Consider the following 13,750-nt stretch of genomic DNA (forward strand, 5'->3'; position numbering starts at 1 on the left):
GGCTTCACCCTGCTCTATTACCATTTTTTATGCTTGGTGTTTGGTCCAGCACTTTTAAAATTCTCAAACATAGGTGTAATTGCCAGCTAACGGTTTCAGCCTCTTTAAAAATAATCTGTTATTTCTCTGGCTCATGGGGATCAGTTGGTTGGGTTTCATCCCATGCCCAGAAAGGCTGCTGGTTCAATTCCTGGTCAGGGCAGGTGCCCAGGTTGCAGGTTCCATCCCTGGTTGGGGGCGTGCAGGAGGCAGCAGACTGATATTTGTTTGTTTATTCTTTTTCTCTCTCTCCCTTTTCTTTAATCTCTCTCTAAAAAGCAAAACAAATACTTTATTTACTTATATATATATATATATATATAATTGAATTTTTTACAGAGAGGAAGGGAGAGGGATAGAGAGTTAGAAATATCAATGAGAGAGAAACATTGATCAGCTGCCTCTTGCACACCCCCTACTGGGGATGTGCCCACAACCAAGGTACATGCCCTTGACCGGAATCGAACCTGGGACCCTTGAGTCCGCAGGCCCCAGCTCTTATCTACTGAGCCAAACCAGTTAGGGCAAAACAAATACTTTTTAAAGAAAGAAAATAATATGTGATCTAATAGTTCAGTATTATTATTTTTTAATGAGAAAAAAAAACACAAAGATAAGGCTTTTGGGGAATGATCTCTTCCAATACAATTAGAAGTCTCATGTATTGCTAGCTTGTTAGGACTCTGAGTCAGTTTCTTATCTTTTTTCTTGCTCTCTCTATTCCTGAGAACCAGTTGTGAGCTAAAAGAATATTCCACAAATCTGAGCCAACCATTTACGAGTCTACAAAAACAATCCCAGGAACTTACTTGACAAAGACTCCAAAGAAATGTGTTTGAATTCCAAAATCCTGACAAAGTGAACCTCTCCCTCAGATTTGTCATATAATATTTAAATATAAATTAAAGATATCCTCTACTTGAAAAAAGATAGCAGCTTTTCAACAATAAGAGTTTTTTCTAGCCAGTTTGACTCAGTGGATAGAGCGTGGCCCTGTGGACTGATGGGTCCCAGCTTCCATTTTGGTCAAGGGCACATGACGGGGTTGCGGGCTCAATCAGCCTCTGTTTTCTACTTTACACATTTCTATAGCACTTAAATTATTTTTTCATAAACATAGAATACGTCTAGTACAAAATATGATTTTGTTTGAAATTAAATTAACTTGTGAAGTGCCACAATATGAGAATGTGTAGAACAAACACCATAAAAAACAATGTATACTTTAAAACAACTAACTTATGATGCTTATGGTAATAAATATAAAATTGGATTGAATAGTTCTTATGTAGAATTTAATTTAGCTTTAAAGCAGTATATCTAAGCAGAAGTGAAAACATGGTAATCTCGTATATCTTTCTATAGCATTAATTTTTCTCAAAGTTAAGAAATGTAATACAAGTCATATTTATTATAAAGTAAAATGCAAAACTTCTATGAATTTTAAGATAAAATAATAAACTTCAGAGAAATTTTTAGTTTACTGTCTGCTTCAGGATCTAACCCTAACTCTCTTGGTAGTATCAAAATATTCTCCTGTTCTTTTTAGTATACTTTCTAATGATTAAAAAAAAACCCAAAATATCAGTGGATTAAACTCACCAATCTAAAGACAGAGTTAGTGAGTGGTTAAAAAAAGCAAGACCCAACTATATCCTCCTATATAATAAAAAGCTAATATGCAAATCAACTGAAAGTTGGAAGAACCCATTGCTATGATGCGCACTGACCACCACGGGACAGGCGTTCAATGCAGGCGCTGCCCCCTGGTGGTCAGTGAGCTCCCACAGGGGGAGCCCCACTCAGCCAGAAGCCGGGCTCATGACTGGCGAGCACAGCAGCGGTGGTGGGAGTCTCTCTTGCCTCAGCAGCAGTGCGAAGGATGTCCAACTGATGGCTTAGGCCAAGCTCCCTAATCAGTGGTTGGCAAACTGCGGCTCACGAGCCACATGCGGCTCTTTGGCCCCTTGAGTGTGGCTCTTCCACAAAATACCAACTTCTGCACATGGGCCACAAAGTTTCAATCGCACTGTACATGCACGCCCGCACGTGGTATTTTGGATGTGCCCTGAGGGCTCCTGGACTGCAAGAGGGCACAGGCCGGGCTGAGGGACCCTCCCAAGTGCACAAATTTCATGCGTTGGGCCTTTAGTTTTGTCTATAATAAACTAAACTTAGATTTAAGGACCTACATAAGCTGAAAATGAAAGGATGAAGAAAGATATTCTTTGCAAATGGTAACTGAAAGAGAGCAGGCAGGAGTGTCTATATTTATATCAGACAAAATAGACTTCAAGTTAATTACTTACACAGGAGACAAAGAAGGTCATTACAAAATAAAAGTGTCAATTTATGTGGTATATATATATATACCCTTTTGTATATATACAAAATCAGCCTTAAAAAAAGGAGTACCTGTCATTTGCAACACTATGCATTAATCTGAAGGATGTAAAGTGTAATGCTAGGTAAAATGAGCCAGGTACAAAAAGAAAAAAAAAAACCTGCATGATCTCAATCATATGTGAGATTTTTAAAAGTTGAATACATAGAAACAGAGAGTAGAATGGTGGTTACCAAGAGTAAGGAGGTAGGGAAAATGGGGAGATATTGGTCAAAGGGTACAGCTTTGGTTTATGTAGCATAAATATGTCTAGAAATCTAACATATTACATGATGACTGTAAATACTATATTGAGTACTAGAAATTTGCTAAGAGAGTAAATTTCAGGTACACTGATCACAAAAGTATATGGGAACTATGTGAGGAGATAACATGTTAATAAGCTTACTGTAATATTCATATCACTATACATATAAAAAATGTACACCTTAGATAAGTACAATTTTTATTAAAAAGAATAAAAAATTTTAAAAGGGTTAATTCACAGAAAGATATAATAATTACAAATATGTATGCCTGTGGTTTCACAGCAGTTAAATATATAAGCAGAAATTGACATATCTAAAATGATAAATAGACAGCAATACAATAATATTAGACTTCACTGACCCACTTTCAATGGTGGATAGAACATCCAGACAGAAAATGATATGGAAACAGCTAACTTGAGCAAACACTCTAGAGCAGTGGTTCTCAACCTTCCTAATGCCACGACCCTTTAATACAGTTCCTCATGTTGTGGTGACCCCCAATTTCATTGTTACAAATTGACCATAATTATAGTGATTAATCACAAAAACAATATGTAATTATATATGTGTTTTCTGATGGTCTTAGGCGATCCCTGTGAAAAGGTTGTTCGATCCCCAAAGGGGTCGCGACCCACAGGTTGAGAACCTTTGCTCTAGACCAAAATGGACTTAATAGAGATATCAGAATATTCTACACAACAGAAGCAGGATACACATTCTTTTCAAGCACACATGGAATATTTTCTAGGATAGATCATATGCTGTCAAAAAAAATTTTTTAACACATTTAAGAAGATTGAAATCATTCTAATCTATTGTTTTTTAGCACAATGGAAAAAAGAACTATAAATCAATAATAAAACTACAAATCAATAACAAACCACAAGTCAATCAACCACAAATCAGGAATACTCACAAGTAATTGGAATTAGCATATCCTTGAATGAGCATTGGGTTAAAGAAGAAGTCAAAAGAAAAAGGAAATTAGAAAATATTTTTTGAAACAAATGAAAATGAACACACAACTTACCAAAACTAATGGGATTCAGCAAAAGCAGTATTAAGAGAGAAGTTTAAAGTGACAAGCACCACATTTTAAAAAAGAAAAGAAATCTTAACCTAAAATTTACCCCCAGGAACTAGAAAAAGAAGAACAAACTAAGCACAAGTTAGCAGAAAGAAAGAAATAATAATGATTAGGATAGAAATAAAAGAAATAGAGAATAGAAAAACAATAGAAAATGACAAAACTAAGCTGTTTTTTTGTTTTTGTTTTTGGAAAGATAAATAAAATTGACAAACCCTTAGCTAGACTGAGAAAAAAAGACTCAGGTAAAATCAGAAATGGAAGAGGAGACATTAAACTTAGGTCATAGAAATAAACAATATCACAAGGTACTATTATGAACAATTAAATTCCAACAAATTGAACAATGTAGAAGAAATGGATAAATTCCTAGAAACATACAACCTACCAAGAATAAATCAAGAAATAAAAAGCCTGTATAGACAAATAACCAGGAGATTGAATCAGCAATCAGAAACCTGCTGATAAAGTAAAGCTCAGACCATGTGGCTACATTTTTGAATTTTACTATTTAGAGAAGCATTAATACCAGTACTGCTTAAACTCTTTCAAAAGAATAGAAAAGGGAACACTTCCCAACTCATTTTATGAGGCCAACATCACCCTGATACCAAAGACAGACAAAGAAAATATCCCTGATACCACAAATTGGTGGTCACCAGAGGGGAAAGGAAGTGAGGGGAGAGCAAATTTGTAAAGGGTGTCAAATATATGGTGATAGAAGGAAACTAATCTTTGGGTGGTATACGGATATTGAATTACTGTGTTGTACACCTGAAATTGATATAATGTTGAATAATATTATCTCAATAAATTTAATTTAAAAAGTTATTACAGCAGAGGCAGTTTGGTCTTTTTGAATGCAAACCATAAGGGTATGAAGTATACTACAGAGCAATATCCCTGATAAACATGGATTGAAAAATCCTCAACATGTTATTAGCAAACTAAATGCAATAGCATATTAAAAGAATCATACACATAACCAAGGAGGATTCATACCTGGGATGCCATAGTTCTACATATTCAGATCAATAAATATGATATGCCACATTATCAGAATGAAGGAATAAATCACTTGATCATCTTAAGAGACAGAGAAAGCATTTGACAAAATCCAACAACCTTTCATGGTAAAAAAAATAGGTACAGAAGAAACTGACCTCAACACAGTAAAGGCCAACAATGAAAGGCCCACAGCTAACATCATACTCAATGTTAAAAAAATGAAAGCTTTTCCTCTAAAACAGTGATGGTGAACCTTTTGAGCTCGGCGTGTCAGCATTTTGAAAAACCCTAACATAGCTTTGGTGCCGTGTCACATATAGAAATTTTTTGATATTTGCAACCATAGTAAAACAAAGACTTATATTTTTGATATTTATTTTATATATTTAAATGCCATTTAACAAAGAAAAATCAACCAAAAAAATGAGTTCGCATGTCACCTCTGACACGCATGTCATGGGTTCGCCATCACTGCTCTAAAATCTCAAACAAGGCAAGGATGCCCACTCTCTTCACTTTTATTCAGCATAGTATTGGAAGTCCTAGCCAGAGCAATTAGGCAAGAAAAAGAAAAGTCCTCTAGATCATAGAGATAGAAGTAAAACGATCTCTGTTCCCAGGTAACATAGTCCTATATGTAGAAAGCCCTAAATATCCTTCCCCCAAAGAACAAAAAACCCACCTAAAGAACTAATAAATGACTTCAGTAAAGTTGCAGGATACATAAGCAATCTACAAAAATAATTTTTGTTTCTTTACACTAACAATAAACTATCAGAAAAATGAATGCAATCGACATGACACCAAAAAAAAATAATAAAGTACTTAGAAATAAACTTAAGCAAGAAGGCAACATACTGTTACACTGAAACCCATAAAACATGGATGAACAGAGACACAAATAAATGGGAAAGCATCCAGTCTTCATGGGTCACAAGAATTAATATTGTTAAAATGTCCATACTACCCAAAGTTTTAATGCAATACCTATCAAAATCCCAATGGCATTTTTTTTTTTACAGAAATAGAAGCAAAACAATCCTATAATTTATATGGAACCACAAAAGATCCCAAATAGCCAAGGCAATCTTGAGCAAGAACAAAGCTGGAGGTATGACACCACCTGATTTTAAAATAAACTACAAAACTAAAGCAATCAAAATAGCAAGGAACTGGCACAAAAGTAGGCAGATAGATGAGCAGAACAATACCCTTTGTAATAAAAAATTTAAAAAAATAAATAAAAAAAAAATGAAAAAGGGAGACATTGATAGAGTACTACTATTTTACAGTAAAGCCATGATAACAAGAATAAGAAAAAACTGTTTTTTACAGAATAAATAATGCCTCAAAACATAAAAAAAAAAAGGAACCCAGGAAAAAAACCTGGACATCAATGGCCAATTGGTCTTTGACAAGGGTGCCAACAACATACAATGGGGAAAGGAAAATTTCTTCAATAAATGGTGTTGGGAAAACTAGATATCCACATAAAAAAGAATGAAATTGGATCCTTATCTTACACAGCTCACAGATATTAGCTTAAAATAGGTTAGAGACTTAAATGTAAGACCTGAAACTGTAAAACTTACAAGAAAACATAGGGAAAAGCTTCTTGATTGGTCTTGGCAATTGGTCTTTCTTAGGTGTGACACCAAAATCACAAGCAACAAAAGCAAAAATAAATAGACAAGTGGGACTACATTAAACTAAAAAACTTCTCAATAGCAAAAGAAAAAAAAAAGATGAAATGGCAACCTCTGGTGTGTGATAAAATGTTTGTGAACTATATAGCTGATAAGGGATTAAATTCTGAAACATAAAGAACTCCTACAACTTAATAGCTAAAGAAAAATAACCCAATTTTTAAAAAATGGGCAAAGGACCTGCACAGACATTTCTTCAAGAAAACATAGAAATGGCCAACAGGTATATGCAAAGATACTCAACATTACTAATCATCAGGAAAATGCAAATAAAAAACCACAATGATCTGCTATCACTTCACACTTGTTAGGATGACTGTTATCCAAAGGTCAAAAGATAAGTGTTAGTGAGGAGGTGGAGGATGTGGGGAATGTAACCTGGTGCAGCTGCTATGAAGAACAATATCAAGATTCAAAAAAAAAAAAAAAATAGTGCTATTGGCAGCCTGCCTTCTGAGTATATATCCAAAGAAATCGACATCAGGATCTCAAAGAGATACATGCATCATTATTCACAACACCCAAGATATGGAAACACCCCATCAAAAAATAAATGAATAAGTAAAATGTGGTATCCTATATAATAAAATTCTAATATGCTAAGTATCCAGTCGTCCAGTCGGCTGTTCAACCAACCAAAGCATAATATGCTAATGTTATGCTAAAGCCGCTTAACAGCTTTCTATGATGTGCACTGACCACCAGGGAGCATACCATCAACCAGTAGACCAGTTGCTATGACATGCGTTGACCACCAGGGGGCAGACGCTCTGATAGGTAGGTTAGCTTGCTGCTGGGGTCCGGCCAATCGGAACTGAGAGAGATGGGCCAAACACAACCTGGAGCCCTCCTGCAGTTCCTCCTTGGCTGGCCAACCTCCTGCATCCTTCCCTGGCCCCAATTGTGCACTGGTGGGGTCCCTCAGCCTGGCCTGCAACTTCTTATGATCCAGAACCCTTAGGGAGAGCCGGTTTCAGCCCAACACAGAACAACCAGTTGCTATGATGCACACTGACCACCAGGGGGCAGACACTCAACGCAGGAGCTGCCCCCTGGTGGTCAGTGCACTCCCACAGTGGGGAGCGCCACTCAGCCAGAAGCCAGGCTCATGGACATCCTCAGACGGCTCCTGGAAAGTGAGAGGGCGCAGGCCAGGTTGAGGGACAAACACCCCCCCCCCCAGTGCACGAATTTTGTGCACCAGGCCTCTAGTCCTATATAATAAAAGGCTAATATGCAAATTTTCCCCTCGACCCAGAGTTCAACTGGAGGTTCGGCAAGGGGTGGGGCTGGCTGGCCAACCGCCTGCAGCCCCTCCTCCCAGCCAGCCTGGCCTGATTGTCCCTGACAATCCCCACCCATGCATAAATTCATGCACCGGGCCTCTAGTGTACATATAAGATATCCTACCTTTGAAATGAAAGAAATCCTACTGTTTGTGACAACATGGATGGGCCTGGAAGACATTATGGTATGTGAAATGAGACAGTCATAATATAAATACTGCATGATTCCTCTTAGATGAGTCCTCTAAAATAGTCAAATGAATAGAAATAGACATAGAATGGTGGTAACCAGGGGTTGGGAAAAAGGTTATGTGGAATATATGTTCAATGGGAATAAAGGAGCATATATACAAGATGAGTAAATGCTGGAGCTCTACATAGCACAGTACCTATCTATAATAATAAAAGCATAATATGCTAATTAAACCAGACATCCTTCCAGACAACCTTCTGGACAAAGCCAGGGCTGCGAGGGAAGCCCTGGTCCTGGGTGCTTGCTGGCTGCTGGAGGGAAGCCAGGGTCCCGGGTGCCAGAGGGAAGCCAGTGCCTGCAGCCGGGAGAAAGGGAGCCCTACTCTTGCACAAATTTCATGCATCGGGCCTCTACTAGTTAATAATAAGATACTGTGCACTTAAAATTTTAAGAGGCTAGATTTTATTTTAAATGGTTTTAACACATACACACACAAAGGGACACAAACTTTCAGAGGTGAGGGATATATTTATTTACCTTGATTGTTTTGATGGTCACAAGTGTACATATATGTTCAAATTCATCAAATTATATATATACAGTACTTATTGCAATTTTCTGCATACCAATTATACCTCAAGCTGGGGGAGCTGTGGGGAGGAGGCATACTAACAACTGAGACTTTCTCCATGGTTAACCAGAAGCATTGAAAGAGAATAAAAAGTAAACACACACAGAGAAAACAGACCATTAAACCACTTGAAGTGGTTTTTACAAGATTGCATAATACTCAACCTTTCATATTGTTTTTAAACCTGATAGAAATTTGTTATTTTAAGAACATCACAGGGAAAGAAAAGTATAATAGCCTTACTGTTGTACTCATAGAAGCTTTTCTCACTACTATTTATAGCCTTCCATCAATCACATGAAGTACAAAATCCTATGTTTCTGAAGCATAGTCAGTAAGAAATACTTTTTGAAGAACAATGGGTATGCCCTGGCCGGTTTGGCTCAGTGGATGGAGTGTTGGCTTGCGGATGAAGGGTCCTGGGTTTGATTTCCAGTCGGGGCACATGCCTGGGTTGCAGGCTCCATCCCCTGGCATGCAAAAGGCAACCAGTCAATGATTCTCTCTCATCATTGATGTTTCTATCTCTCTCTCCCTCTCCCTTCCTCTCTGAAATTAATAAAAATGTATTAAAAAATAAACTCCTGAGAGAGATTATCAACTTTTTTTATTAAGGAAAAAGTTAAGGTAAAATAAAAGAGGCTCATATCTGCTTTGGAATGTTTTCCATCCATTGTGTTGCCATCAAATTAATACAAATATACAAATTTTTATTGTCCAAGATCAATGTTCAATATCATGGGAGTTTTTTTGACCAGTTCAGCACTATCTTTATAGGGGGTGAGCAGGCCACTTACTGTCATCTCTTCATTAATCTGTAAAATTGTTTAATCAGTAGCATGAGCAACTATTAGTTTCTCTAGTCTATGGCAAAGTGGTAACTATTTTTTTTGTTTATAATTCTGCTCTCCAAGAAAGAAATTTTATCCTGAAATGTTATGCTACTGATCTGTCCCCAACCTGTTCAAACTTGCTTCCTTAGTATCCTTTAGGCTGTGAAGGTATTTCATTGGTAATCCATGGAAGTTTTTTTGAACCTAGTCTTTATATGACTCACTCAATGATTATTCCAGGAATAAACCAAAGTCTTCTTGTTTACTGTCTCCTAAACTTAGGCTTTTATATATATGGATTGTATTCACCATGCCAAGTCACGTCTCCTTCCATCACCATTTATCCCCCCCTTACCCTCTTCTACTTCCTCCCACCCCACTTTCCCTCTGGTGATCACCATACTGTTGTCTGTCTATGAGTTTTTTATTTTTTTGCTTATTCCCTTCACTGACAGCTGTCAATCTGTTCCCTATAGCTATGAGTCTCTTTCTATTTTGTTAGTTCATTTTGTCCATTAGATTCCACATATGAGTGAAATCATATCATACTAGTCTTTCTCTGACTGGTTTATATCACTTAGCAAAATATTCTCCAGGTCCATATATGCTGTCCCAAAATGTAAGATTTCCTTCTTTTTAATAGTCTTGTATGCCTAATTTTTGTCTTTTTGTCCCAGCTTTTATTAATTTAACATGTGTTAAGAACTTGAACTCTAGATGTTTCAAAAAGCTTTTCTTCTGTTTCATTTTTTTTTTATTATTCAGGGGAATTCACATAGTATAAAAGTAGCCATTTTAAAGTGTACCGTATAATGGCATTGAACACATTCTTGGTGTTGTGCAACCATCAACTCTGTCTACTTCCAAAACAAAAGGCATTTATGATTATTTCTAACTTATAGAACTGTACTATATATTGAGTACCATACATGTGGTTTCAATATCCTGTATAATAAAAGGCTAATAGGCAAATTGAACAGGGGAACAACTGGTCGCTATGATGCACACTGACCAACAGGGGCCAGACACTCAATGTAGGAGCTGCCCGCTGGTGATCAGTGCAGTCCCACAGGGGGAGCGCCACTCAGCCAGGAGTCAGGCTCATGGCTGGCGAGCACAGCAGTGGTGGCAGGAGCCTCTCCTGCCTCAGCAGCAGTGCTAAGGATGTCCAACTGATGGCTTAGCCCCGCTCCCCATGGGTGGGCCTAAGCCATCAGTCAGATATCCCCCAAGGGGTCCCGGACTGCGAGAGGGTATAGGCCAGGCTGAGGGGATCCCCCCTCCCCACAAGTGCATGAATTTCATGCACTGGACCTCTAGTTAACAATATAAAGGTATATCTTAATTTTAAGACTAGTAAGATAAAGTTTAGATAAAGTAATTTACTGAAGATCGTATATGTAATATGTTGCTTACCCACAATGTCTATTTCCAAAAGTTATATCCATTCCACTGTGCTAAACATACCCTCATTCATCTTACCTTTTGTTAGTGAATAAATTTCTAAGGCAGCCAGGAATTTCCAAGTGCCAGCATCCAGTAATGTTGCTATTATTCTAGTGTGCTATTTCAGGGAAATGTATATTTAAGAGTTTGCATGTTATAGGCTCCTAACCTATATTTAAATACTCTCTTGAGATTAAAACATTTGTTGACTATTCCAAGTTGTATTTAGCAACCGTCGCATAGAGAGGAACTGTTTTATTTTCTGTGGTGATTTTTACCTACTTCTTGCCTTTCAGATATGCTTCTTCTGTAAAGGACGGCTCCCAGTATTTTGTGCTCCTGATTGTGACAGACGGTGTTATCTCAGATATGGCTCAAACGAAGGAGTCTATAGTTAACGTAAGTAGGAGTCATTTAGTCTTGGGCTGGCTACGTAACAGCATGGTGCTACTCAGGTTGAGACTAGCGTCTAGTTGACTTCACAGTGAAACAAAATGCCCATGCCTTTGGGACCAATTGCATTTTAACTTTACTCAGACAACTCAGACCCATTTGTACCATTACTAGAAATCCATAAAGACTAAGCTAAGAGTGTGGATAACATGAGTTGTAACAAAATTATTTCAAAAAAAAATTTTTTAAAACGAAATAGCACTACCTTCATGTGCATGAGGATGTTTATCTATATTAGTTTGATGTACATGTGCACAATGTTACAATTTTGCACAAAATATTTCTTAATATTCACATTTCAGTTATGGGAGAACTTTGCTAATTTCTATTTCTATAGAACTGGATGGGAACTGGACTTGATTCAAAACCATGTTTCTCATTATAATTCCTAATTGTGTTATAGTTAGCTAGAGGCCCAGTGCATGAAAATTCATGCACTGGAGGGGGGCTCCCTCAGCCCGGCCTGCCCCCTCTCACAAACCAGGAGCCTTAAGGAGGAGACCCGGCAATCGGGAAGGCGACTCCCCATCACACCTCTGCTGATGCCACAGCCAGCAGCACAAGCCTCAGCCAGCCCTGGTTACCTGAGCCTCAGACAGCTGGGCAGCTGCCATCCAAGGCTTGCCTGCACCTCGGGCTGGCCCAGGGCGGCTAGGCAGCCAACATGAGGCTTGCCTGTGCCTTGGGCATCAGCTGGGCAGCCGCCATCAGAGGCTTGCCTGCGCTTTGGGCCAGCCCTGGGCAGCTGGGGTGCTGAGGGGACTGGGGGACTCCAGAGGCAGGCATGCATACCTGCCACCCTGGCAGGCCTGAAGGGACTAGATGCCACCATCTTGTGACTGTGGGCACTGCCATCTTTGAGGGCAGGACAGTTAATTAGTATATTCCCTCCTTATTGGCTGTGGGCGCCGCCATCTTTGAGGATAGGGCAGTCAATTAGCATATTCTCTCCTTATTGGCTGTGGGCTTCGCCATCTTTGTGATGGCATGAGAGTCAATTAACATATTCCCTCTTTATTAGATAGGAGGGTGTTTTATTGTCTTCATTGTTAGTCTATAATCTATAAAGTTTACATTTACTAGATTATCTATGTATATAAAAGCCTAAGTGACCATTACGACAGGTTGACTGAACAACTGGTCAACTTGTTGCTATTGCACACACTGACCACCAAGGGGCAGATGCTCAGCATAGGAGCTGCCCCCTGGTGGTCAGTGTGCTCCCACAGCCAACCTCCCGCGCTGGCCAACCTCCAGCAGTCCCTCCCCCCGGCCAGCTGGCCCCGATTGGCCCCAATTAGGACTTGGAGAGATGGCCCTGATTGACCCCAATCATCGGCCAGGCTGAGTAACCCCACCCATGCACAAATTCATGCACCCCGCCTCTAGTAATTAATAAAATTATTTCTGATTTTAGTTCCCTTTCATATTCAGGTTTAGCAATGTTTGGCACACAGTAGACACTTAGTAAAAATGGGTTGCATGAATGTTTATCATACCTCATAATTATTAATAGCATGGAAAAAATACAATTAGATATCTGTTATGAGCAAATAGGTTCATATAGGGGCAAAAATCAAATACTTTATATACATATGCTTAGAAAAACTAAATATGAAAAGGAAGAGGAGGAGTTAAAGTTCACATATTTATTTGTTTATTTTTAAATCTTGATTTCCCTAATATTCTGATCAGTGGCATTAGTGTACACTTTAATATGGACTTAATAATTTAAATTTAAATTAACAGTCATGATGCACTGAGGAACAATTATTTTTAATTCAATGGCCTTCATAGATAAAGATGTGATTGCTATAGTACTGCATCTGTCTGTTGCTAGAGCTTACATTTTTACCATTAAAGTATTTAATGTGATGATGTCATTTAAGTGATACATATAATGAGAAAGCCTGCCATAATATATTCAGTATCCCTCACAATCTCATGGATATTTAATACATAATTTAATCATACTAAGAATAACTTTCTATAAATGAGGTAGAATAGAATACTGCTGTTTCATAAATATGGTAACCCTTTCCCCTTTAGCAACTAAAAGATATTTTAGAAGAGATAGAACATGAAAAAAGAGAGATCAAGGATACCCAGTGTCATCTTATGTAGATTTTGGTTGATAGTAGCAAGTGAAAACTAAAGCTAAAGCTTTTATTTTTTTTATATTATCCAAGGCTGGTCATTGCTGAGGACTGCCCCACTGAATCAGCATATGTACAGAGTTGGGAAAGCATAGGCATGGAATTAAGTATATTATCTGGTAGTTATTTTAAGTATCTTCAAAACTACTTTAATGAACATCTGTGAAAAATATAAACTAAAACAGGATATTAAATTTTTCTTAAATCTTAATTCTTTTCTTAAGAACTCAATTTCTTAATTGTGAACTAATTGTGTA

At 37.9% G+C, this 13,750-nt stretch overlaps 1 protein-coding gene across 1 annotated transcript in view; it reads left to right on the plus strand.

The window, feature by feature from the left end:
- CPNE8 (copine 8) overlaps positions 1-13,750 on the plus strand; it is a 186,965-nt gene that overhangs the window by 157,451 nt on the left and 15,764 nt on the right. The window contains exon 18 of the mRNA XM_015566628.1: positions 11,128-11,283. Within this exon, the coding sequence (XP_015422114.1) occupies positions 11,128-11,283 (156 nt within the window). The remainder of the gene's footprint in view (positions 1-11,127; positions 11,284-13,750) is intronic.

The sequence above is a fragment of the Myotis davidii genome, unplaced genomic scaffold (assembly GCF_000327345.1).
Source record: "Myotis davidii unplaced genomic scaffold, ASM32734v1 scaffold902, whole genome shotgun sequence".
Lineage (NCBI taxonomy): Eukaryota > Metazoa > Chordata > Mammalia > Chiroptera > Vespertilionidae > Myotis > Myotis davidii.